Raw genomic sequence first — 27316 nt, 5'->3', positions numbered from 1 at the left:
TTTAACTTTAAAAAACCCCAAGTATAAATAGGTGAATGAGTAGGAGGGAGACAAAAAAAGACCACCAGTACAAGATGACAGCCTGCAAGTCAGATGGCAGATGTCAATGGCCTTCCTGCACCTCATGTCAAAATTCAGTAGAAGGTTTTTCTTTATTATTAAATGTCTTCAAAGAATGAAATTATAAAAAGTGTCAAGAAAGTGACTTTGAATTTCCTAAATCAGAATATCCTTGGGGTTTTTTTCCCACTGATGCACTCAACTATTGTGGTCAGATTAATGCTTGTATTTGTCTGAAATTAACTGTGGGGTTTTACCACTAAACACTAAGTAATTATATATTCATAAGTACCAAAGCGAGCTGACATTAGCGGCGAAAATACTGGAGTTTGTTTCATGACAGGAGGGAGAACCGCAGGCAAGTGCTGTCCTTGCAATTTCAGCTTGATGAGTTTCATGGCTATAGAGAACTCCTGTTGATCCATTTTTCCATCCTTGTTCAGGTCCGATAGTGTCCTTAAAATAAAATAAAGTTAGAAAAGCCTGCAAGGAAGAAATGTAAATTTAACTTCTTCACTTAATGAGAAGCTTTTCTATCAGATTTATTTACTGGTTTTGTACAAGAAAACAAGAAACTTACTGCAACCATCTGTAGATCTTTCACTTTTGACAACGTTCAAACCCTCAGAAGTTTGATAAGTTTGATTACCCACTTAGTAGCCTTCTGCAGAGTTCAGTTTTACAGATGCTGTATACTAAATACTTAACCTGAGAAACAGGAAAACACTTGGAAAAGCAGTAGTATCCTGCTCAGTAGATACACTTGCTGCCTCTGCTATGCTTTTTTCTATGCTACTAGCTAGACTAATTATTTTAATTAATGTTTGGTAATGTAGGGAATTAACGCAAGAGTCTGAAACAGGAGTACACAGAAACCTGGTAAAGACACTATATACCACTATGAAAACTCCATTAATTCACAAATAGTGTTGGGTTTTTTTAATCCACACTGTCATCTTTCGACACTTTTCCAAATAAATACAACAGGAAATATATGCAACAGTGCATATATAAACAGAAAATTTCTGGTCAGACAGAAAATATGAGATCTTGTTAATACTTAAACATGAGAGGACTAGGCACAGGACTGTAAATAGAATTAGGAGAATTAAAAAATCCTACTTGATATTTAACTACATTTTCCCTTTCATTCTGTTACTCTTCAGTATAAAATGCCAAGGTCCTGTGGAAAAAATTCCTTACCACTCTTTTCTAGTGTTTGAAGAAGAAAATAACTTTGCATGTAGTTAGTTTCTGTAGTGTTCTTTCACAAGCGAGTTGTTCTTAGTTACTATGAGCCTCCACTCCATGTCTTTTAACAGGTGAAGATCTTGGTAACAACCAAGTATCCCCAAATGAACACAGTATTCTAGTGACTGAAGAGTTACAAAGAGGAAAATGGTTTTTTTGAGTGTTGCAATCACCACATACATGCTGCAAAGAACAGCACTTCTTCCAGTTCCAGCATTACGGAATTGGTTGGTATTATACAGTATAACTGACCTCCTACTAACATTTTCTGTGGCTTCAGATTTTTTTTTCCCGTCTTCTACTTCCAGAGTATTTTCCACTCCCAGTTTAGTAGCACACTTAATCTTAAGCAGTTAATATTCTTTAAAACATCATTCAATTTGGTATCTCCAGCAATTCATTACCCCGGTATTTACCTCTTTTTCCATATTATTATTTAAAGTGTTATTTTTTTACCTCTTTTTCCATGCTATTATTTCAAATATAAAGACAAGGGTTAACAATGACCTTTGTGGCACTCCAACAGGCACTTCCCTCTACAAAAGCCTTGCAATTTATCATTGCTTTTTGTTTGAAGCACTTACTATAGTTTAAAAAGGCTGTGTTCAGAATGATCTAATTTGAATTAACAGCCTAAGAAAGACTTTAAAAAAATACTGCTTTTTAATTGTGTTGGTACACATACGGGCTCAATCCTTCCCCTAAATTTAATAAAATTGAAACAATGATTCATACAACACTCCTACTTTGCTGAAAGCCTCCTTAAGACAACACAACACACCAAAGGCAATATTTGAATGCTACACATCTCCCATGTTAAAAAAAAAAAGTAAATACTTTACCATATTTCAGCAAGAATTGAAGCTGGTAGACCTGATTGCAAAAAAAAGGTACGTGCTTGATCACCTATGATAAACAAAAAAAAAAAACGGTAGACTTTTATACTACAGACATAGATTTTTCAGAAGATCTCAGGACACTTTTGTGGGACCAGATTTTCAAAAGGAACCAGCACGCTAGATGCCAATCTTTCCAGTTTTGTACCACCTAACTCCATCCCTGGTGACAGCAACTGTCAGATACCCAAGTATTCTGTAATCCTGAATCTTTGCTCCGAGAAGTTATTTAAAATAGCTACAAAAAAAGCTTTAACAGGTCACAAATCAACAGCTGCTAACCATTTAAAAGATGTGAGATTTAAAGAAGTAAAAATGACTGATGATTTAGTCCTGGCTCAATTACTTTTACAGGAAAGGCTGAATATGCTATTTCTTTCCTTCTCCTTTATCCACTCTAACTTGAGCCGGTATTGCCTCTCTAGATAACATTCTGTTCCATCAGAGAACATCCACCATTCCAGTATTTCAGGAAGGGGACTGCTATGCATTCCCATACCAAGTTCCATCAAACGGTACCGATTATGCCATAAACAAATGCATAATAAAACACGGATAGTGTTTTTTATGCTTACCTATGAGTGCATTACAGATGCTTAAAAGCCAAGACTTCAGGCTTTTCTGTCAGCTCTTTCTTCCCTTATATTCATACACAACCTTTCACTTCAAGCACTTGCCAAATAATTAATGAAGCCTGCAGACATACGTGCAGGTAAGAGCCCAGATGTGGCCTAAAGGCAGCCCCTGGCACTGCATACTTTTCAGCTGGTGGTAAATACCAGCCTCCCAGTGCTGTTTGGCCAAAGTAGAAGTTATGTATTACTCTGCCAGAAGACATGCATGTTCCAGACAACTTCCCACTCTCTCCTCAGTCCTTTTCAGCCCCAAAAGCGGAAAAGCGAGGACAGTGGAGTCACCAGACAGGGCATTAGCAGATAAGGCAGGTAAGAATGATCAGGGCTGGTCTTCAGTGCTCATCTGCACGCAAACAGCAATTAAGTCATCTTTGCCAGTGAACTTGAGTCTTTTCTTGGTATCACAAGCAGATTCTTAAATCTAAAAACTGCAAATCCCAAGGCACGCAGCAACGTGACCCAATTGTTTCAGAGGAGAAGTAGCTGAATGCGACTGGAACTGACAGCAGGCCACTGCAAAATGCCATTTGCCTATCCAGAACTCACTGAAGGCCCAGGGGTTAATAACTTTCAAGCAGTCATTAACAGGGACAAGCTGTCAGCATCTCCCTCCCTGCCTCCTCCTCCAAGACAAAGATATCTAAACAGCACAGCGTTCTCCAACACTGTTCAGACAGAGAAGAGCCACTTCTGGTGTCTCTGGCGTCACTTTCCACAATAGCTACTGTAAGTGCTCCTTGGCAGCCTCCCATCTAAGCACAGATTTTGTCTGATATTCTTTGTTTTTTGAAACTAGACAGAATGACAGCACATAACTGCTAGCTTCAGAAGTGACATGGTTAATGAAAGAGCAGTCCTGTGCCAAACTTCAGCCAAAAGCTTGTAGAAGTTTAGCAGTAACCCATGGCTGTTTGCCCAAAGAGTATGGTTATTAATCACACAACAAAGGGCTAGAAAAAGGATGTAGTTTTCAAACTGTTTTACAGAGATATTTATGTGTACACAGAAGTTAATGTGTAATGCAGAATCTCAGACCAACCTGTAATGTAGCCTCCTGTGGGTTTAAGGCTATCAAACTGCTTGTCATGCTTGGCCCGCTCTTCAGAGGTGATGGCCCATATGTTCGGACCTCCTAAGGGGAAAAAAAAAACCAAAACAACTCCAAAACACTGAATCACCAGATTGAAGACTTTTTAAAAATACAGCATGTCACTTGTAAAATAAATGCTTGGCTTCTCAAAAGACTAAGTTAGATCTTGACACACCCAGCTCCTACCAGTTTGGCAAGGACGTTGTGAAACACAAACCTGCTTCACAGATGTGCAAGCACTAGCTGAGACAATCCCTCAGCTAGACTGCTTTACACTTGGCTTTCAAACAAGCTCTGGCGTCCTTCAAAGCTGGTGCAAAGCAGTTTCCTGTTGCTGCTGATTGTCAGCATCCCTGGCAGGATGCACGTTGCTCACCATACCCTGTGTGAACCGAATCCTCCTCTGGTTCGCCGATAAAACAAATGGCATTCAATGTCACTTAAAGGTTCTCACACACAGGGCTAACGCTACAGCTGCCAAAAAAGACTCACGCTTTGCCTTGTCAATACTCTAAAACCACAATTGGGACTGCTAACAAAATAATGTTGGTTTTGTCTGACAAAGGCGTAACACTCTGGGTTGTTGGTTTGGTTTTTTTAAACAGCATACAATTTCAACTCACCATTTTCCAATGCTTAATTAAAAACAAAACAAAACAAAAACACAAGTATAAAACATTACAACCTCAAAGTAACAAAGAGAAATTGCAAGGAATAATCAAGTTTACAGAGCTGTGCTGATATACCAGGCAGAACCAGAGTGGCTTTCAGAAATGCTCCAACCTGATGTGTAAAGGTCAGGGTGTGCGTCCTTTGCAGGAAAAGTAGTTTGCCAAAAATAAAAACCAAACCTAAACCCAGTTAAGTAGGAAGAAGATTTAATCAGGAAGTTCTTGACAAATATCTGATTTTTTCAAATCAATAATGCAAGAATTAGCCAAAATTCTGAATGGAAACTCTGGAAACAGCATTAAAAGGGTATTACTTCAGAAAAATCCTTCAAAAATACATTCTATTGAGCATTACCACTTCCAAAGAACTGTTAATCTGTTGCTCAAGTATTTGTATTGCTCACTAAAAGACAGTCAAGAGAATAATTATTCAAATGAGATATTAACAAATTGCTTTAAAAACCACAGCACTTTTAAAGTTGCTATAAAATGCTTCCTCTTTTCCTACATAAACGTAATTTCAAAGCTTTGATTCTACAATATTTCAACAGGTTTCTTACTGTTTCTCAGAGAATAACAAATATACAATATAGAGACATTGATGCTGATAATCATCTCTCATCTGTGTTTATCCATACATGCAAACACATTTTCCAAAAAAACCTTAATGTCTCCTCTTATGAAGGTCCTGTTAAGACTGTCATTCTTCTCACACGTGTACAAATTCAGTTCTTCATCCCTGCTGCTTTAGTAGGGAAATACAAATTGTTTTTTTTAAAAAAACAAACCAAACCAGAAATTCACTGGGGAGATGAATGACAGAAAAGATGGGAAGGCATTAGAATACCACCTCTATGCACCTGAATTTGGAGTTTTACTTCCCCCTCTTGAGGGTATACCAATTTTCTTTTGTGTGGCCTCAATGAACAGGTCTTCTTGCAGGCTGCACACAAAACTGCACTTCAAGAACTGCCCCTTTTCTCTTCTAATTAAGTGAGTTTAAATAAATCTAAATTAGATATGATAATAAATCTAAAATAGATACAATAATAAATCTAAATAAATCTAAACCAGGTGCCTGAAAGTTGATCAGCAGGGTGAATATTGCTCTAATACACGAATGAGGACAACTTATGCCCAATGGCAAAAATCAGAGTGGCACTTAAATCTTTTTCAAATGTTAATTTTAAGATATGAATGGAAAGTGCATGATGTGGTTAATGCTTACAGAAATTATCTGGACAAAATGAAGAAGTGCTCCTAAAGTTGTCAGCAGCAATTTCAGAAAACCTGACCAGTTCTTTCATTTATGAAAAATAAAATACTAGCAACATCACATTTTTCTTATATGAAATACCATGTTTTGATCATCTTTTGAAACAGGTAGCTACAACACTCCTCAGCTTTTTACAATCACTGACAGAAGGATTAAGATCACTGCAGTATCTTCATGTGGTCAGTGGTTGCGAAGTCCTAGAAATACAGCACAATTCCTTGACTGGAGTTACCACCACCACCACCACCACAGCCTCTCTAATAAGGAAGCTTCTTTAAACATGTACCAAAATGCACAATTTCATATTATATCTCACAAAGAAGATGGCAATCAGTCTTGAAACTCTTCTAATATATTTCAGCAAAACATCTATTTGAATGAAATCTGGTAAATTAAGTTTCCTCTCCAAATATGAAATTCAAAGCTCCACATGGCATTGTCTCAAATGTTTTAAAATCTTGCAGTTCACAAATCACCAGATTCACACCTCTAACTATTACAACAATTAACATCTCATTCAAGAAGTGTTTCAAGATGCACATTCACCCTTCATTCTCATTTTTGCCTTCATTAACACTTCCCAAGAATCTCACTATTCTTTGCACACTGAATATTTTACACATTTTTGCTCTGAGCTGTGATGGCTTTTCTCTGACACACAGAGTGTCGCTGCCCTGATAGCGACCCAGAGCTCTCAAAGGCAGAGGGTGTGGGGTGCATGATGGATCACAGTACCCCATCTCCAGCTTTGCTGACTCTTACCACCATGCACTTCACACTGATGATCCTAGCCAGGTAGATGTGTGTGAGTATCACCAGTGCAGCCGTAACAGAAGTCCTTTAGACGCACACTTTACTGCTAAAATGATGCCATTAGCATAGTTTATTCATTCCCAGATTAAACATGCAAAAGCATTTCTCCAGCAACCATCTCCATGACAGGTTTCTTGCAAGTATAAGTTTCATTTAAAAAAAAAAACCAACAACTATCTTGGACTATAACCCACATTCTTGTAGCAAAAAGTGCTTCTAGCATTGTCCTAGCAAGTCAGCCTCAGCAGCTACTGTCACAGCAAAGTGGTAACCACAAACACACATTATCAAAAGTATACTGTGTGGATGTTTCAGAAAAATTAATATATATCCTGAAAAGACCAACCTGCTACTAATTTACTTTCAAAGGCAAGAAGAATTTCATATTTTCCCTATCCCTGAGGTCAGAGACTTAAGATTTTTTTTTCTGGTGATTAATTTCACAAAGATATGCTCTCCACTGTTTTTTTTTATAGGCATGGAAGAAAACATAGTAAGTCTTAAAATCCAAAGCAGACCTCCTCTCACGTAATTTGTGTGTTTCACTTAAAAGTAAATATATTACAATATACATACTTTGTAAATATAAATTCAAAACACCTTCAGTTCAGAAAATTTTAGCCACACCTCTCAACACCTACAACATTCAATAATACTTTGACATTTAAGATGTCTAAAAGGAGATGTAAGAGCATCTTTTAATTTAGAAGACTGAATGAAAACATACTAATTTCCAGTCAGAAATGAGATGGGGGAGGGACAGGGGTAGCAAGGCAGGACTCAAAGTCCTTCCAAAGCTGCAATTCCTTACAAGCTTCTAGAAAGCAATATGGGTTTTTTTCCAACAGGAATTCAGATCTAGAGAACAGCACACCTTCAAGTCAGCACAGCTCTCCCAGTCTAACAGTAAGATTTTTGGTGCTTGCCTATAACTGAACAAAGTCCCAGAAAACTAAGTTTTAACCTAACATTGCTTAAGAGAGAGCGTTCCACCATTTTCAGCCTGAACTAAAACAGGCCATTGTTTTATGAATACAGGTTAAGAACCACAGGACATTTGTTTAAAAGGAAAAAAACCAGAAACCAAAACCAACACCCAAAACTTACAGTAGGGATGCACCTGTGTGGGCATTCAAACGCTACCCAACACTTCTTACTTACAAGATTCACTGTTTTTTCCAACTCTACCCCAACATGCAACAGAAAAACTAAAGAGCACAGCACAAGGGGAAAGGTTAAAGCATTGCAACTGCTTATTTTTAGCTTAACTGTGTGCTCGTAACTCTTGCACGTTACCATTTGGTGATATGAAATCTATGTACAGAAAGTGTCATTTAAATTATGATTCCTCAAAATACTAAGTAAAAATACCCCGTTGGTCTACCTGAAATTAACACTTTGAACAATGGAGATCACAAGGTCTTGGCAATTCCACAAAGCACGTCATGGAACCATTCTTCAGAGTAATTGCCATGTTTACTTATAGTACAACCAAGGCCATCACAACAAAGACTTGCCACAGACAAAATTAGTTTGAAACTCAGTCCTCCTTTGCAATCACCATCAAAACATGCTACAATCCTCACATATACTGTGGTTGCTCCCCAAAGCTACCACCAGTGGTAAAACTGGCCACTCAGCATCACTGCCGAGAAAAGATTACACTGCCTGGTTTACAACCAACCAAGTTTTGGGCACACTGAACTGTGACAGCTTCCTTTTATTGGAAAGGCAAAGCTGCAGGAAGAGTCAAACAGAAGTATCTGCCATCCAAGACATACCATCTAAACTTACCCGGCTTAGCTCGACATTTTTTTGCACCACATGCCTTCAATCCCAGGGCTGAGAAACATCTTGCCCATAAGCCAGATCCAGCTGAAGGGAACAATTAATTTCGCCCAGAGACATCACTGTTCTTCCTTCCTCACAGCCCCAGACCCGACTCATGGCAAGTCATACACTAATCACAAAACCAAACTGCAGGCATCTCCTCTTTGCAGACACCCCTCTGATCACAGGATGGGGCAAAACGTATGAATCTTCTTGATGGAGCAGCGACGAACCTTTGGCTCTTCAGATGTTCTGAACTGGCACCAGGTAGCAGTGAACTACAATACTTACACTATCAGACAGATAATCTTCTGAAAATAAAGGACTTGCTTTGACAGGCTGCCAACATCAGAAATGGAAACACATACTGTTCTTTCCTTAAAATGGTAAGTTGCCATTGAAAAAGAGGAGAGAAAAGAAAGCACAATCCTAGAAGAAAAATGCTCTGTAAGACCTCTGCCACTGGTTGGTACTACCCACAGGTAAAGGGTAGTTGTACTGAAAGCAACACTATTAGCGAAAAGGATAAAGGCAATTTTTCACTTCTGGAAAATCCCAAGATGTTTCTCACACTCTCCAAAGAGCTATGTGTGTTTTTCACTGATAGGTGTTGTTTGTTTTTCTCTAATAAAACCTATGCTCTTATGACCTACAAAGTTAATTAATAGAGATAATAAACCTGAATTGAAAGAGCATTCCTTGTACAAGTCGCAAGGATGAGTGATTATACCACCACCTCCTTTTTAACCATCCAAAAAAACTAGCACCAAGCTTCATAATGACTCTAAATAAATATTTATCCTCATGTTTAAAGATGGGGAAATTTCAACACAGACACGCAGCAGTATGCCTTGAGCTGCACAACAAGGGGTTTTCCTTAACGTAATCAGCAATTGCATTACTATATCCCATTAGGAGACTTGAGAGTTGTTTGGTATAAGACTAATAATTCCAGTCTTCCTCTGTCTGTGTTTGTAGGTAAGTTTACCACAGAATTATTTATTACAGATTGGATTTAATGCTCCCAAGTGACATGCTGAATCACACTTCTAATTCTTCCTCAGTGGTGAGTAAACACTCCAGGAGTCTGAAAATACACAGAACATTTTACCATGAGTCTAACTTTCCAGATTCCTTCTCTGTGTTATTGCTTTTTTCAATATTTACTTCCCTCCTTTCCTGTTGATTCTTTGTCTCAAACACAGGAGAAAATGCTGACTGATAATAAGCACTTAATTCTCATTTAGGTGTGCAAACATGTTATGCGCTACTACTGTGGTAGCTTTGGGTCCACCTCAACGTACCACCTGCTCTTCCTTGAGGAATGCACCTCCTATTCCCAGCTCCCTGCCAGGTCATGGCAGGAGCCACATGCAACCTCCTTTCACAAGCCTCACAGAGGCTCTCAGCATATTAAGCAACACTGCAGCAAGTGCCAGAGGGAAGGGGTATGTCTACACTTAACAAGAACTTCAGCAGTTTAAGGTACACACAGTTAAAAGGAAACAGCTGTAGCTAAAGCATGTTGAAGAGAAGGGAAACATGTTCCTCCTTCAATTTTGTATTTTCATTAAAATGACAAGAATTGTGCCCATTGAAGCCAGGAGAATTTCTGAAGATTTTCAAGTGTCTCATGTGCTATCAAAAAATAACTGTTACCTGCAGACAGGCGGTTAGATAGCATCAGGCAAGTGCAGAGCTATACAGATTTGGCTGAGAAACACTTGCTTAATTGAGAAGCATGCTTACAGAAACATGGACAAAGCCGCAGCAGCCACGTTGTATTTTAGTGTACAATTCATATTCTCTACATTATGTACCGGATTTCTAGATATTTTGGCATACTGGGAATCCTTAGGTTCAGCAGTTCACTAAAATCAAATACTGGGCTCCTTTAAACTAACCACCTGCTCCTACAAAACAGGAGCAGAACTCCGTATGATTTTGCCCGATGATGGTCTCTGGCATCCTTCTTCTTTGATACACAAAAATCAATCTGTAAAGGAAGAACATTAACATTTCTGTGCCATGTAATGATCTCAATGTAGAAACATAATCCTTGCTTTTAGAACAAGTATAATCCCTAAAACAATTTTGAGATACACAATAGCCTAGTCCATGCTAACAGTAAAGATCCACTTGGTTTTCTGGATTTTACAGTGCAACTTGACAATTCCAATATCCTTTATAATAACAGGACAGTATTTCTATACTTTATAAAAATCACAGAATCATTTAGCTCATTATGGCTATCCATTTTCAGAAACTGCTTTTTAATTAAATTACTGTCAAGCTCCACTGAAACAGAAAGCAACACACCAAGAAAATAAAAAGGCAAAATACAGATACATAGATATAGCAAACTGCAGCAATTTTACTTGAAGATGTATAAACAAAACAAACAAACAAAAAAATCTTCTTTAAAGTTTTGTTAGAGCTCCACTAATGTATAAAATATATTTGGAAATAATATTGTGCTGTACTCTCAACAGCACAATAGCATGCTACCTTTTACACTAGTATTCTATAGAATTTGTTACAACTCATTCAGTAGGTTTTTTTGAAGTTTTAATGAAACAGGTTTTCTATTTCTCATCAAAAAGTGCAATTACTGTAACCTACAACATTTGGTAAACTCACACTTTATTCTTGAAAGCTAATTTAACTTTTCTTACAGGAAAGTCGGCACACAGTCTTGGCTTAAGCCTTCCCCCTATCTAGATTAAACAGCAGCAATAAATATCAAAGTATTTTCTGCCAAATCTGGAAAAACAGTGCCATTGAAATCCCCTGTAGTTGTTGAGTTACTAACACAGATGCAGCACATTAAACAAGCCCATTCTTCCATCCAGTGACATATCCACGCCTTTGCCCAGAATCATAGAATTGTTTAGGGTGGAAGAGACCTTTAAGATAGTCTTGTCCAACCATTAGCACTGCCAAGTCCACCACTAAACCCTGTCCCTAAGCAGCACAGCTACACATCTCTTAAATACCTCCAGGGATGGCGACTCAACCACCTCCCTGAGCAGCCTGTTCCAAGGCTTGACCACCCATTCAGTGAAGGCATCTTGCCTAATCTCCAACCTAAACCTCCCCTGGCACAACGTGAAGCTGTTTCCTCTTGTCCTGTCACCTGTTATCCAGGTGAAGAGACCGACCCCCCCTGCCTACAGCCCCCTCTCAGGCAGCTGTAGAGAGCGGTAAGGTTCCCCCTGAGCCTCCTCTTCCCCAGGCTGAACCCCCCCAGGTCCCTCAGCCACTCCTCATCAGCCCTGTGCCCCAGCCCCTGCCCCAGCCCCTGCCCGGCTCTGGACACGCTCCAGCCCCTCCACGTCCCCCTGCAGTGAGGGGCCCAAAGCTGAACACAGGGGTCCAGGGGCGGCCTCACCGGTGCCCAGCGCAGGAGGACGGGCACTGCCCTGGCTAGTCCTGCAATTAATACTTTTGGATGGATTTTAGAGACAGAGGGACCAAAAAAAAAAAAAAAAAAAAAAAAAAAAAAAAAAGAGGAGAGAGAGAAGAAAAAAGTCACACCTACAAGAGTCTTTCCAATGGAAGATATGAAAAGTTCAAAGCAAGCAATATTATCAAGGCTTAAAATAAGCCTACTTTACCAAATTCCCCACCACCAGCTGCAAGACCTGCCTCCATTTGTTGTTACAGTAAGCATACTTCCAGCTGACAGCCTTCGTACCCTTGCTTCCCCTTGCAACACAGAGGACTGAAGATATGCTTACCCTTAGTTTAGGACAAGTTAGAAGTTTTTTTGAGTGAACTCCTCTCAACTTGTATAGCATCAAAGTCTTCAATGAGGAAAAGAAAGTTCTGAGTCACCGTGTTTGAGGAAAAAGGCCACCAGAGCTTAGACAAAACTTTCCTACTTCTGAAAACTGTTTTTTTTTATACTGCTGCTGCTGACCAGTATTCACAAAAAACCCTACAACTTAACTAAAAATCTACAAAAGGATAATTTGTTTAATTATTGTCTAGCAAATCTTTGTGAAATGTAGCAAACCTAATATGATTCAGGCGAATTTCCACCTGTGGCAGCTAGCAAACCTTTCCACACTGGGAGAAATGCAGGCAATATAAATACCAAGTAAGAGGATGCAAAATGAACCTTGAAATTAGGTGGAGTATAGCAAATTACTCTTCTACAAAAACATACACTGACATAAAAATCAGAGCAGAACTCTGTTCATGGAATATTGGATCCTTTATAGTAATTTTTGTACTTCTTGTCATTATCTGGCCATTAGAGTAAACCCAGCATTTCCGGGTTCTCAGACTTGAGGAGGAAGTCTGGGACCAGGAGGAAGGCTGATGGGCTATAATTTACAACGGAGAATTGGGATACAGACTTGAAAGAGGAAAAGAGAAGAACCATCAAATTTTTAATAAAGTTACACAGGAAGCGTGGCAGGGAAGCAAAACGAAGAGGCATTTCACAAATGTTTGGTAGAATAAAATTAAATTAGGACACAATTTAGGAAACAAACAACAGCAATGACCCAGCCAGTACAGACAGAATATTCACCTAGCTAAGCTCGTCCGGCACGGAGTGACAGGCGGAGGCAAGCACACAGTGGTACTTCCCCAGTGTAGCTTCTCAGCCCCCAGTGTAGCTCCTGGATCATTAACAGAAGGAAAATCCACTTATCTCTCAATTGCTTAAGGAACTTTTTGGCACCCACAGCTCCTTATGGCTTTCAATGTTTAGTTGACACCTTGCAAAGTGCTCCGTTTGTTTGGTATCTGCCAATGGTATTTTCATTTGATACTGGTTAATTCTTGTGTTATCAGAGATTAATTAACATTCCCTTGCCTACAAAACAGCAAATAACCTTGAGAAGGCGACATCCACTGTATCCACCATCCCCACCATTTCTTTTCCAAGGTGAAATGTCTTAGTCAATGCAATTAACTCCTCATATGGAAGCTGTTCTGTATGGTTGATCATTCCTGTCACCCTCCACTTTGTAATTTCTAGTCCTGACAGAGAGAAAACATGTAGGGAAACCTAGAAGACAACACCAAGCTACAATACTACTTTACCAGCTCACTAGGGAGTCTGATTTTAAATATAATGAATTAAAATTGTCTAATTTATGTTCACAAGACCTTGTTATCAGTTTATGCCATAGTCCCTAATCCTGGCTCCACAGTGGCTCATAGGGCCACTTAGGGAATAGAATTAGGAACAAAGTTCTTCCCTGTGTATCAGTTTCTCAGCTGTCAGAAACCAGTAATTCTGCAGACTTCTTGAGCCAAAAAAGCACCAAAACCCAAGAAAACCCCCAAAACAACTAAAAAAACCAACCCACAAAACCATCTAATAGCCATGGCACAGATCCTTCCTCCCCAAGTTCTGATTCCATGTACTTGGAACCTTTGGTTCCAAAGCATCTTGAGACAGTGAGTCCCAAAACTGAGTTGTTCATTATGTGAAACCAACCAACCCGTTTTCTTCAGCCTGCCTTAAGCTCTGTGATTTCACTAGGTATTGCTTTACTTCTCAGTTACAAAAAAATAGTGAATATTCTTCCCCTTGTCAGCCTTTTCTATGCTACTATAACTTTACTGATTTCTATCAGATCCTCAACTCAGCTGTCTCTTCTCTAAACTAGAGCAGCTCTAATCATTCAGTCTCCCTTAACACAGGAGCTGCGTTCTCTCTTTGGCCCTTTTTCATAGATATTCTTACTCCATGTCTAACTCTAGGTTTTTCCAGAGCCTGGAGTGTAACAGATCGTGGCAATAGCAAAGTGTCTAACTTTCAGAAAGGTGAGCCTGGTGGATGTCAAGTTATCTTCAAGTTAGGTTAAAAAGTATTGTCTGTGTATTTCTTAATCCAGTCTGAATATAGAGAAATATGGGGAGTAATTTTGCTGGCCTTCCAGCCCACATCATCTCTATCAGATGCAGTTTATACATTAACACACACACACTTTTTTTCCCCCCCCAAAGCTTGAATATTTCTTGTGAAATAGTGTTGTGAAAGCATTATTATTTGTTGCACAGAAAATTTTACCTGTAGCTCTTAAAAAGATACAAGCATACTCTCTTCCATACTGTTATACTAGTATCAACACACACTGTAACAAGTGCAGAGTTCTTCGATAACGGTGAAACCATGCCTTTCAGGCAATACATGTTTCCTAAAGAAACAAAAACTGTACTGCAGAGATCACAAACAAAATTATGGTTATGAGAAATGCAAGGGAAAATGTTGGTACAAGCTTTAAAATACAGCAACTATTATAAAAAAAAATAATACTACTTTTGAACAAATTACTTCAATAAGCAGGACTAAGATACCTCTTGATATTCAGCTAACCTTACCTGTTCTTGAGACACGCACACAGAGAACTTCACATCCAACTAAACCACAAATGTTTTTAAGTTATTAAAATATCTTCTCTGAAGGCACCTGCTAAGAATGCCAGTCTTGTGAACAGTGACATTCTTTCAGGTTTCCAGGGTTCCATCCCTTCTAGCTATCTCCATTATGATTTAGGGTTACTGTTCCATTGTAGGAAAACCAACAGATGTCCTAAAGACCTGATGTAGTATATTGAAAAGCCTGAACATGCAAGATTCCTAATTAAAGTAACACAGCATTATAGAAATACATTTGACGGACCACAATGCCTAAAAACGTGTTTATTCTTGCACTGTAATTAGTGGGCTAAACCTGAACTCATTCTGCCAATACCAATTAATAACGTCTATAGCCTGTTCAAAGTGGCCACGATGATCACAGGCGACATGGAATTCAGTAGATGTTAAGATGGTACCACTGCACACAATGCCTGTCAACCCTAAACTGCAACAACCACGCAAAGTGGTTTATCACAGTAGCGCACTTCCCAAGCTTCTGGAGTTAAACCTTCAAGGAAATGAAAATTTTAACAGTCAAAGCTCAGACAAATGATAGATATATGTTTCTGAGTCCCTTCAGCTAAGCCTTCAGTCCCCTGGCTCCATTTTGGGAAAGTATTTATAGATCTTCTTGTATTATTTGTTTAGGTTTTTATATGCTTTGAAGAAAAACCATCAGAAGGTCTCACTGACATCCAGAATGAATAAAGCAGCTTGCATTATAGTTATTATTATTCCAGATAAAAACCGTCCTGGGTTCCCCACTCTAGCGTAACCTTACCTTACAAAAGCTAAGACATTATACTAACAAAATAAAATCTCAGCAAGACAAAGCAGCTTAAAGTAAGTTAATGGATGAAGACCTAACACTAATCTTCACTAGGTTACTATCTAATTTTTCTTATTTATTTTTTATATTTTAGGAGCATAGGAACAGAAGGTACTTCCAAGGTCACCATGTCCAGACTGCTGCTACTCCAAGAAACCCTAATACATTAACTCCTTCCTAAAACGCAAGCTCTGCCTTAAGGCGATCAAGACTTTTTCCTTGACCATGGTCCAGAACACCACTGCTGATGGAACTGTTCCCATTTCCAGACCAACTGCACCAACATCTGATTCATCTCTATTTAACCTTGTGCTAACATTGCACTTCAAAGTTATTTTCCCTCCTTGATGTTTATCTTCCTAGTTAGAAAAAATAAAGAGCAAATTTATTTACTGCAAAGTAAATACAGTGAAATTAAAAAAAAAAAAGTAAGCTTTTATTTTGGTGGGTTAACAAAGCCAATCTCTTTCCTTTCTCAACACTTAATGCCTTTCTTCTGGGTAACAGTGAAGCTTAACTCTGCATCTATTACACTTCCTGGGTTTTTTCCTCTCCTAAGCAGATAACCCAAATTCTACATTATATCCCACAAGATGTCTCACCAGTGCCTTATGCACTGGTACTCCTTATTTCACCCACACTTTAGGATGTACTTCCTTTCCCTCAAATCATGCAGTTATTACACAATCATCTAATATATCCGGTTGTCTTCCTTCTTAGTCACAGCAACTGACGAGTTCCCAGCACAGAGCAAAAATTCTTCTAGACCATAATGGTGTGACTAAAAAGCTATTCGAAGACAGTGCAACAGAAACATGATGAAATTTAACCAACGATATGCAGTTCACACTGTGTAATTCTGGCTGGAAAATGACTCCTAAGTTTGCATCATCTATCAATTTAACCAGCACACATTTGCTTTCTACTGATGCTGCTGCCGTAAATAACAGCTAAAGCTGGTCTCAAGATAAAAATCCATAAAGAATAGCACTATTACAAAATCCAGCTCAAAATCTGCATTTTCTCTCCCTTTTAGCTAGTTACTTCTCTAATGAAGTCCAAACATAAGATCTGTTACACTTTGTCTACAGAAGTCAGTGACTGAGGAAGGCATAAGGTGCAACCTTCCTTTCTTGAAACCTAGTTCCATTTATTCCATTCAACATTTGCCTCCATGTCTAATTATTTCTTCCTTCCAAGATTTCGTCTTACATCTTCCGTGTGAATCTTATTATCCTTATAATTCAATATGAATAAGAATTTGTATTCCACGGTCCTAGAGCACTATTTTTTTACTTAAAGGACTGAAGAAAACATGTAATACAGCACATAAAATTGGAAATCTCACTTTTTGCAAATGTGATAGTGCAAGAAGATAATACACCCGTCTAATGTGAGCACATGACTTCTTCTGTGTATCAACTGACACCACTGTCATCACTGAAAAGTAAAAGGAAGGATTAATTTATAAGTAAGGACACAGAAAATATTTGTCCTTGTCCTAGAATTTCTTTCCTTTTCCGTCTTTTAGATGGGAGAACAAGTTCTGATATTTCTTTGCAAGGTCTAATTCAGCTTAGTATCTTTTATCTACACCTGTTGATATCCAAGCCTACAGTTTCCGTATCTAAGTGCACACAAGGTTAAGAGTCAGGTTGCATTCCAGTAGTTTTTAATTCAACTGTGATGACCAGGGTTTCTCCTAATAAAAAAAAAAATTAAAAAAAAATCATCAGACCATGCATCTTGGGACAGACTTCTAGATGGAGCAGGACTTACCATCCACGAGTGTTTTACCCTTCACATCAGTGGAACCAGGACCTTGCTCGAACCATTTGTGTCTACTCTAGTCTCACACACACTGAAGTGCTGGGACACAAAACTCAATTCTGTTCACAACAGAATAACATTCAGTTTGATTTACAAAAGTTGAGAATCATGTGAAATGAGTTAAACTGAGGTGCAAAAAGTAACGCTCTTATCAGAGGTATTTTCCTGCTGGATCACAAAAAAAAAAAATCTATCAAAAGGAAACAGGTGGTAGGAAGGAAGAGGAAGGACAAATAAAAACATAAACAAAATAAAGCACAGCCCAAAAATTCCAATGATACTTAAGGAAACAATGTGAAAGATACTGATCAGCAAATACTGCCTTCCTTATTCAGCAGAACCATCAAGATTAAACCTCCCCAAACCAAGATCCAGCATCAGCATGGATATTAAACCCTGAAAAACTCTACCCTGCAGAAGAAGGGGAGTTGGGAAAATAGCCACATCTTGGAACTGCTCTTCAGCTGTAAAGAAGGCATCCCGTGGCAGTGAAGGGTACTTCTTCCTGCCCTGTGATATTTATCAGCAGTCACAGAGACAAATTAAGTGGAAGTACATTTTAATCTGTTAAAGCCTTTAACCTTCAAACTGGCCTTTGTAGTTAGTGTATTGACTCCTTCCTTTGAAATACAGTTGTTGAAGGTATTTGTTATTTAGTGTAACTAACTGCCACTTTCAAAAGCTTCTGCAAGACTTAGGATGAATTCCTAAGAAAGCTTTGTCCAGATGGAGAGCTATATGCATGGAGAATAAACTACCAGAAACTGGGGGGGGGTTATCATTTTCACAGTCATAATGATCAATATTCAGACTGTCACAGGATAAAACTAAATTCTCAGTAGGGAATCCCTGATCTCATTTGCAGACTGGGGAGATGGATATGCCTAGAGTTCTTTTATAGAAGTGGACTCCACAGAGATAAATGTCTGTTATCCATCTGGTGCTGCATGTCTATTTTGTAATTGGCAGCCTTTCTACGTAAGAAGAAACATGTTACTCAGCCTTGCCTGTTCATAAAAAAATGTCATCACAACCTTCATATTTTGCACAGGAGATAAATTTGTAGTAACTGGCAGGTCTACCCTGAGGTCGACAAAAATCAACATGCGCTCTTTAAGTCCTTTTGCTCTTTGACTTTCCAGCCTGTTAGTAAGGTATCCACTGTGGATGGAAACGGAGAGTCAAAGGGAACTCCGTTCTGTTCACTGCATCCTTTCGTGACTTCAGAGAAGAAAGGTAAGTGGTCTAGCAAGACAATGTGCCCCTCAAGCACACAATGTCTACAACAAGCTGAAGTTTACTTGGCCACATAACTTAAAAAGAATATGCCAGTTCTTAGTACATGCAATTTGGCCACTGGCCACATGCTGAGGCTGGAGAGTCTTGGGATCCTGCTCTGGTGGAAGTATGATCTGAGGAACAGCTCAAGGTGCCCTCAGCGAAGTTGAGTCTCTCAACTGGAACTTCAAGCACACGACTCAGTTACCCTTCCTTCTTGAGGTCCTGCACAGACTTCCCTTTCTCCACTTAGGTTGGTAAATAAAGTGTTATAGCACCTTCTACTTGTATTTGTTTGAGACTATTTGAATATTGTGCTTTGTCATTTGAACCCTGCAGTTCTCAAACACTGTCACCCTGTGTCATATAATTATGCACTTGCAGACATCCGCTCACTTTTCTGTAACACTGAATGCCAAAAATAATCTTGAAACAGGAACTACTTTATGCCTTCCACTACTAATGAACTGAAAGCTAAGTATATTGTACCTTGATAAGAGTAAGAGGTTTTTTCCCCAGATGAAAAAACACCATTTTCCCCTAGCAGGATACAAAAGGAAAGGGTCAACGCTCTGCTAGCAGGAAGGTGTAGCTGGCAGCCAGTGCTCTGAGGCTGCAGCAACGCCTAATGGTCTAGTTGCCTCACACATAACCTCTTTCTTCATCTCATGCTTGAAGTCACTACCAAGGCCTAACAACATAATTACAGGTTTCCACTGAGCAATGAGTGGTAAATGCAGGTGATCTACTTTGAATGCGAACAACAGCGGCAGTAAGCAGCAGGGAAGAACAATTTCAACAGCAAGGGTTGCTCAGTATTTAGCCAGTAATCACATTAAAACTACTCTCTTGTCCCCACCTGACTTGCTCACAATTTAATAAATTCTGTTAAGAAATTTATCTGCAAAACTACAGACAATCATCCAAATATTCTGTGAGGAGCAATAGTTTAACCATTTATTGCCTGCTATTTTTCTTACTTTATTCTACTATGTTTTTCAACACGGTAAAACTCTGCCAGGGGAAAGGCTGAATCTTGTGGCACTGTTCCTTTTGAGCAGCAGACAGTACTGCCCAAGGGATTTCAGATCAAAGAAAGGATCACTCTCCCAAATTAACACTTCTGAGATCAATTCATGTATGTGCTCAGTGCTGTCAATACACTTGCAAGCTGCCAACAGAATGAAGGAGTAAAAAGCCAAACCAAAAAAAGATACTAAATAGTTTATGTTTAAATCAACCACAGAGACAGTCAAGAACATAAACGTGTGTTCTCCCCGAAGAGAGCTTCTCTGTTTATTTTAAAATGAGAAGCAAACAGCATGTGGCAATTAAAAAATACTTTTGCATTATGTCCAAAAAGGGGGGGGGGGGGGGCGGAATTCTGGTATTTAGATTTTTCCCTATTATATACAATACATTGACTCCTTTTACATCTCTTTTATTGTTAAAATCTGTGAAACCAAGTCTGGAGCAAACTGCAGCTGACTGTATAAAAAAAGGTGTTGATCACATCGATTATTTTTCACAAAGTGTTTTATGCAGATGTGAAATATATGTAAAAAAGAGGACATTTAATCTGTAATCTGAATGTTCTTCTGAAAAAAAAACACTTCCCCTTACCCACCCAATTTATCAGCAGTGACAAGTTTCTAAATCAGTTAAAGACCTCCCAGTCCTGCAGTAACCTTCACAGATAAATGAGACAAGAAGTACTTCTTGCATCTATTTCCCTATTTTTGTTGGGAGAAATACTCCCTATCTGGACTAGCTGAAGTGGAAAGCAGTATTCCTACACTTGTCTTTTCATTTTGGCCAGCTCTGTAAACAACAACGTGCAAGCATCAAATTTCTCAGCAGATATTTGGAAATTGTGTCTTCACCAATAAGCTTGCTCTAGAAATAAAGAGCTCCAACACACACATACACAGAGAAACAATTTTAAGTTTTCAAATCTCAGGATGTCTCTGAAAAAAAAAATCACCAAGAAACAAATCCAAAAGTTTCTATAGTAGATGGGGCACAGAATAAAGAGGAAAATTTGAAACGTTTTTTTTTTGAGAAAGACTGATTATTTTTGTCCATGTAGCATATTGCTTAACACATTCAAATATTTTGGTTTAAAATAAATAGCATCACATATTATAATTAAACACATTTTGTGCTGAATTACGTAACAGAAAAGGTATGCAAGTTTAATCAGCTATTACTTAGCATATTCCTCGCTTGAAGTCAGGCAGCATTCACACTACAAGTCACACATTCCTCAGCCCTTTAAATGATCTGAGGTTACTAGATGGTCCAGGCGTATTTGTACTCCAAATTATGCTGCAGTAATGCTTCTACCGAATTTCTCCCTGTCTTACAGTACAAGTTAGTCTACAGGAAGCAATCTGCAGCAAACTGACCAAAACGCTGCTGCAGGTATTATTTAATCAGCATTAAAAAAACAAACAAACAAAAAAAGGAAGATAAACGCTCCCACCCCTACCTAAACCAACCGACCCGAGCTACTCACCATTCACGGCTGTGGGAAACTGAGCCATCATGGTCCTGAATATGCCTTGCTAGCTCTTAGCCATCTGCAACATAAAAACATTGTTCCATTAATAATGCAACAAGGGCAAAACACAGCTCTGCGCTCCCGCTGAGTAGGGGGAACGTCTGTCCCCTTTAGCTCGCACTTCCGATAGCAAACAATGCCAGGCTTCAGGATGCTGCTGAACAAGCTGAATTTACGTTTTGCAGGGGGTGGGGGAATTTTTTTTTTTTTTTTCTTTTTTTTTTTTTTTTTTTTTTTTTAGAGAGTATGCAGTGCAGTTCTGAACCTAGTGGCACATTCTTAAAGGAAAACAGTACCAACTGTTTAGCAACTGCTGCATAATGTACGAGAACAGTTGACAACATGTCAGAACATATGGTGTGGCAAACAGCCCTCTCCGGGCAGAAGGACAGGCTGGAGGTCCTAGCACACCTCCTCCAGCTCTCCCTGGCAAATAGTTAAGCGTATCATAAAAATAGTTCCGTATACAACTCTCTTAACTGAATGCTTCTTCTGAGCAAAACTGGAAGAACAATTAGTAAAATTTATCTCTTTCACTACTCCACACACTTTTTACAAAGAAAACACTCTCACATCATGTATTAAAAAAAAAAGACTTTCCTAATCAAAATTTGTAGCCAGTTTCCCATAACCAACACAACAAACTTATTCCTCTGATAGAGCTACTGCAGACTCCAGAGCAGCATTTAAAGGAGTCTCAATATAATTTACTTTCATCACAGATATCAGAGTACAAAGACTTATTTTCTTTTTCTAGTATGTATTCTTTTAAGAGTACCTGTATTAATGCTATTTAGAATTGCGAAATATTCACCAATACTTATTTGAGGGATAAGCATAAACACCACTTTACAAACTTAGAACTAAGACAATGCAGCAAGCTTTTGCTTTGCATGGGATAGATAAATACTGAAATTTACACATCATTATCCTGCGCACTACATGCGGAAACTATTGTTCAGGACAACATTTTTATTTCATTAAAAAAAAAAAAACCAACCACCCACATCTCAGACCCCTGTGGCACTCCCTCTTCAGATACTAAACCTTCTCCCCACACCCCATCCCCCCAAAAAAAACCCTTCACCTCTATATACAACCACAGATTTTCATATTAAGTACAGAAATAACACATCTCCCACAATCCCGCCCCCTGCAAGGAAACTCCTCCACATCTCATTAGAAAAATCACACAACTGGAAAGAACTCTGGTTTCATGTGTGGACAGGAGAGCATTTTTTGTATCTATTCCCCATTTCTGCAATACAAATAAAAATGTCTGCCATCACTTGCTAACAATCCACTCAATATATAAAGATATAAATAAGCAAACAAATGTAATAATAATAATAATAATGTAATATATATTTTTATTGCTATTTATATATCCTACAAATAACATCTAAAATCATGCTACTGTAACAGGCCACAAATCACTCATTCTCACTGGGTCATCTGTAATCCTTATAACCCCATGTGGACCTGGTCCCTCCCCAAAATACACGAAGAACAGTATTTTATCTTAAGTTATCTTGCTCTATGTTGCTTATATAACTGTCCAGTGAGTAATTTATTTTTTTTTTTAATTCTGACATCACAGACAGTCATTAAGACGCTTATACATACATTTCTGTGTGCACACACACATATACATATAGACATAAAGTGGAAAGATGGGCGAGTCCAAATGATCTCTCAGGGTGACAGTAGGTATCAGCTGCAGAACGATGAAAAAAGAAGCGTGGATCTACTCCAAGACATGAATTCTAAAACAAACTGGAGTATTTTTAGGTTACTTACAGCATCCCCTTCCTAGGCCTTACCAGCAACCTACCAAGAGACACTTGAAATCTATATATAGCCCTCCTGAAAAATGCTTCCAATGTTGTTAAATGTTTCTACTGCATGCTTCTCTTCAAAAGCTGTTCTGTCAAGAAGGGCTAGAAGAGAGCCACGGCACAGAAGCAGGATGCTGGAGAGTATCTCCAGAATCAACAGAGCAAAGCTCAATAGAGCTTTGCATTGACAGAGACATCCACCTGCACATGACTTGTTCTAGATTTACAGTCTTACCACATAAAGGCTACACATTTAATCTTTCCTACAATGTATATTATTGTCTTATTTTCAGATCACTTTTATAGTTTAAGTAAGCAATTACAACAGAATCACAGAACCATTGAATACCCCAAGTTGGAAGGAACCAACAAGGATCATCAAGTCCAGCTTCAGGCTCTACACATGACAACCTGAAAGTTATACCATATATCTAAGAGCATTGTCCAACCACTTCATGAACACCAACTGGCTTGAGGCCACAACCACTTCCCTGGGGAGCTTGTCCCAGAGCATGACCACCCTCTCAGTGGAGAACTTTCTCCTAGTACCCAATCTTAATTTCCTGACACAACTTTAAGCCATTCCTTCGCATCCTATCACTAGAGAGGAGAGACCAGCACCTCCCTCACCGCTCACCCTCATGAGGAAGCTGTAGACAGCAATGAGGTCACCCTTTGGTCACTTCTTCTCTAAGCTGAACAAACTAGTATCCTCAGCTGCTCCTCATAGGTCTTTCCCTCTAATCCTTTCACCCTCTTTATTGACCTCCTTTGGACACATCTGGATATTTTTATATCCTTCTTACACTGTGGAGCCCAAACCTGCACACAGTAGTCAAGGCAAAGCCTCACAAGTGTCTTGGTTTCAGCTGCAACAGAGTTAATTTTCTTCTTAGTAGCTGGTGCAGTGCTGTGTTTTGGATTTGGTGTGAGAACAATGCTGGTAACACACTGGTGGTTTGAGTTGTTGCTGGGTGATGTTTATACTAAGCCAAGGACTTTTAAATTTCTTGGGCCTTGCCAGCAAAAAGGCTGGAGGAACACAGGGAACTGGGAGGGGACACAGCCAGGACAGGTGACACGAACTGGCCAAAGAGGTGGTCCATACCATATGATGTCATGCTGAGTATATAAGCTGGGGGAAGAAGGAGGAAAGTGGGGACATCCAGCATTATGTCGTTTGTCTTCCTGAGTAACCACTACATGTGACAGAGCCCTGCTTTGCTGGGGATGGCTGAGCACCTGCCTGCTGATGGACAGTAGTGAATGAATTCCCTGCTTTGCTTTGCATGCATGCACAGCTTTTGCTTTACCTATTAAATTGTTCTTGTCTCAACCCCTGAGTTTTACATTCCTTTCCGATCCTCCTCCCTATCCCTCTGGGTGAGAGGGAGTGAGCGAGTAGCTGTGTAGTGCTTGTTTGCCAGCTGGAGTTAAACCATGGCAAGTCAGTTAATTATCAGACAATACAAGTCTGATAATAAACTGATTAATTCTTAAAGCCCAAAATCTTAAGATATATTTTTAAAATACTTCATACAACTTACACCTATAGAGAAAGTCAGACTTCACCTTCTTTGGTTTTGCTGCAAGGGCTCACATAGATTGAGCTTTCTAAACTCCCAACTGCTGACCACGCGAGTGGGAGAAGTAACGCAGGCATCTCCATGCACACAAAACATATAAACCCCCTCTCTCTTTTTGATGTCCCTGGAGTCTCAACTATACCATATTTTAAGATAATTTCGACTGAAAAATTTTGAGTCAAAGTCCTCGTGTTAACTTGGTGAGGGCCTTTCCTATTTATGAAAGCTCTGCATCTATGGAGCACAGGTGTTCCTGGTTCATTTTCATCAGCTGGGGTAACTCCAGCCCACTGTTAACACCAGCTATATACACAGGGCCACTGCCTTTCGCTAACCTGTATGACAAGCGATCTCTCTCCTGGGCTGCATAACAAGAAGGGTGGCCAGCAGGTCAAGGGAGGCGAGTCTCCCCCTCTACTCAGCTCTCATGAGACCCCCCCCTGCAGTGCTGCAGCCACCTCTGGTGTCCCCAAAATCAGAAGGACATGGACCTGTTGGAGTGAGACCAGAGGAGGCCACAAAGATTATCAGAGGGCTGGAGAACCTCTCCTGTGTGGACAGGCTGAGGGAGTTGAGGTTGTTCAGCCTGGCGAAGAGAGGGTTCCAGAGAGACCTTATTGCAATACTTGAAGGGAGCTCATAAGAAACTTGGAGAGAGACATTTTGTGAGGGCCTGTAGTGACAGAACAAGGGGCAATGGTTTTCAACTAAAAGAAGGCAGATTTAGGTTGGACAGAAGAAAATTCTTTACTAGTAAGTTGGTGAGGCACTGGAACAGGTTACCCAGAGAAGCTGTAGATGCTCCATCACTGGAAATGTTCCAAAGTCACACTGGATGAGGCTTTCGGCAACCTGGTATAGCAGAAGGTAGCCCTGCCCATGGCACTGAGTTGGACTAGATGACCTTAAAAGATCCCCTTCAACCCAAATCATTCTGCAATAACGGAAGTTTCACAGCTCATGTCAAGGAGAGTTAGAAACTGTATTCAGACACTGAATACAGCACACCTGAGTTATCATCAATACCACTGTCTGTCCTTTCAAAAAGAGTCCAAGATCAGATGTTTCTAATACCACACTGATAATCTCTTCCAGTGCAGCGCTCTCCAAAATAATGACCAGACAGCCCAAATTATCAACACAGGTTTTTTCAGCATACCTGAAAATTCTCCGAGTTTCCCAAGCCTGGGCTAACCCAGCCCAATGAGTCTGCACCAGGCATTGTCATGTAGATGCACCAAACTTAGGTCCAAAAGCAAGAGAGAATTGCCCAACAGATCTGTACTAAGAGTACATTACACCAATGTGATACAATAAAGTCATGATTTAGCTCTAATTAATCTCACTATTATGCCTATAGGCAGACCTTGTCATACTTTAAAATGCTAGACCTGAAAGGCACCAAAACCCTCCTACATTAACCCCTATAAATAATACTGAAAACTATGACCTTACAGAAGCAGCCAAGAATCATAAACAAGATTTTTACAGGATTTCAGATCACACCAACACTGAGACACTATCCTATGCCTTTGCACAGATCCATTTCATTTGGACACCAGGGTTACACCAAACACACATGCTTCTTTAGTGACAGATTCCTAATTTGTACTGAAAGGTTAAAAAAAAAAAAGGAAAATAAAAATATTACTGCAACATTATTTCCCCTCATTCAAATTTTTAAGGAAGGAGGAAACAGCCCAGTAAACTCAAAGTCTACACGCATTTTTCAAAGGTCTGTAGAAACAATCCCTATCAAAGAATAGAGCTTGCTCTCAACAAGCATTCTGCCTTTTACATTTCCACAGCACACCCCAAAGGCTTGGATATTACGCATGTATCAAAGTTAAAAGCAGCTTATTTTCATGAATTCCAAATTGCTCTAGTCACCATCTGTAAGAGCACCTTTGTCTAAGACACAGGTGTGCGCCACATATTTACCAAGGGAAATCTCACCAAAATAGTCTCACAGTAGGCCAAACTTACTTTTTAATCATTAAGAGGTGAAAGTTATAAATGTCTGAAGAAACTTATTACACAACATCATAAAGAAACCCAATGCCATATAGAAACATTTACTGAAGAAAAAAAAGCCTCAGGAAGACTATAACCAGTATCTGAAATAGATGATGAAAAACCAGCCATTCCAACCAGAATCTCTCACAGGAAATTACTTGGTTCTGCAAAATGTTCTAGGAGAGGTGCTTGGTGAACTCCAAGTTATCAGTCCTAAGAAACCATGACAGCCACATCACAAATCCACATTGTAACAAAAAAGTATCAAAACATCCCTGTGAACACTGTACATAACATTAAGCCATGCTGCCATTTAGGCTGAAAACAGGAAAACTTGGATGTTACGTTTAAATAGCAGAACAGCAAGTTCTTGTAAACAAACCATCTGACTAGTCCCCATGTTTAAAGCACTAATTGTTTTCACAAACTGACCTGCCAAACTGCAACTTCTGTTGCCTCTCTGTGTTCAC

The 27316-nt window shown here is 39.3% G+C and overlaps 1 protein-coding gene across 4 annotated transcripts in view; it reads right to left on the bottom strand.

Moving 5' to 3' along the window:
• Positions 1-27316, bottom strand: part of ITSN2 (intersectin 2) — an 87655-nt gene that overhangs the window by 50608 nt on the left and 9731 nt on the right. For all 4 annotated transcript variants that reach the window (XM_080389214.1, XM_080389211.1, XM_080389213.1 and 1 more), the window contains exons 2-5: positions 21362-21425; positions 3882-3974; positions 2154-2217; positions 353-516 (exon numbers count right to left, since the gene is read on the bottom strand). In XM_080389214.1, coding sequence (XP_080245340.1) covers positions 353-516; positions 2154-2217; positions 3882-3974; positions 21362-21392 — 352 coding nt within the window. In that variant the 5' untranslated portion in view covers positions 21393-21425. The remainder of the gene's footprint in view (positions 1-352; positions 517-2153; positions 2218-3881; positions 3975-21361; positions 21426-27316) is intronic.

The sequence above is a fragment of the Falco punctatus genome, assembly GCF_963210335.1.
Source record: "Falco punctatus genome assembly, chromosome: 5".
Classification (NCBI taxonomy): domain Eukaryota; kingdom Metazoa; phylum Chordata; class Aves; order Falconiformes; family Falconidae; genus Falco; species Falco punctatus.
The sequence above is the reverse complement of the archived record's forward strand: the minus strand, read 5'-3'. Positions and strand labels throughout refer to the sequence as shown.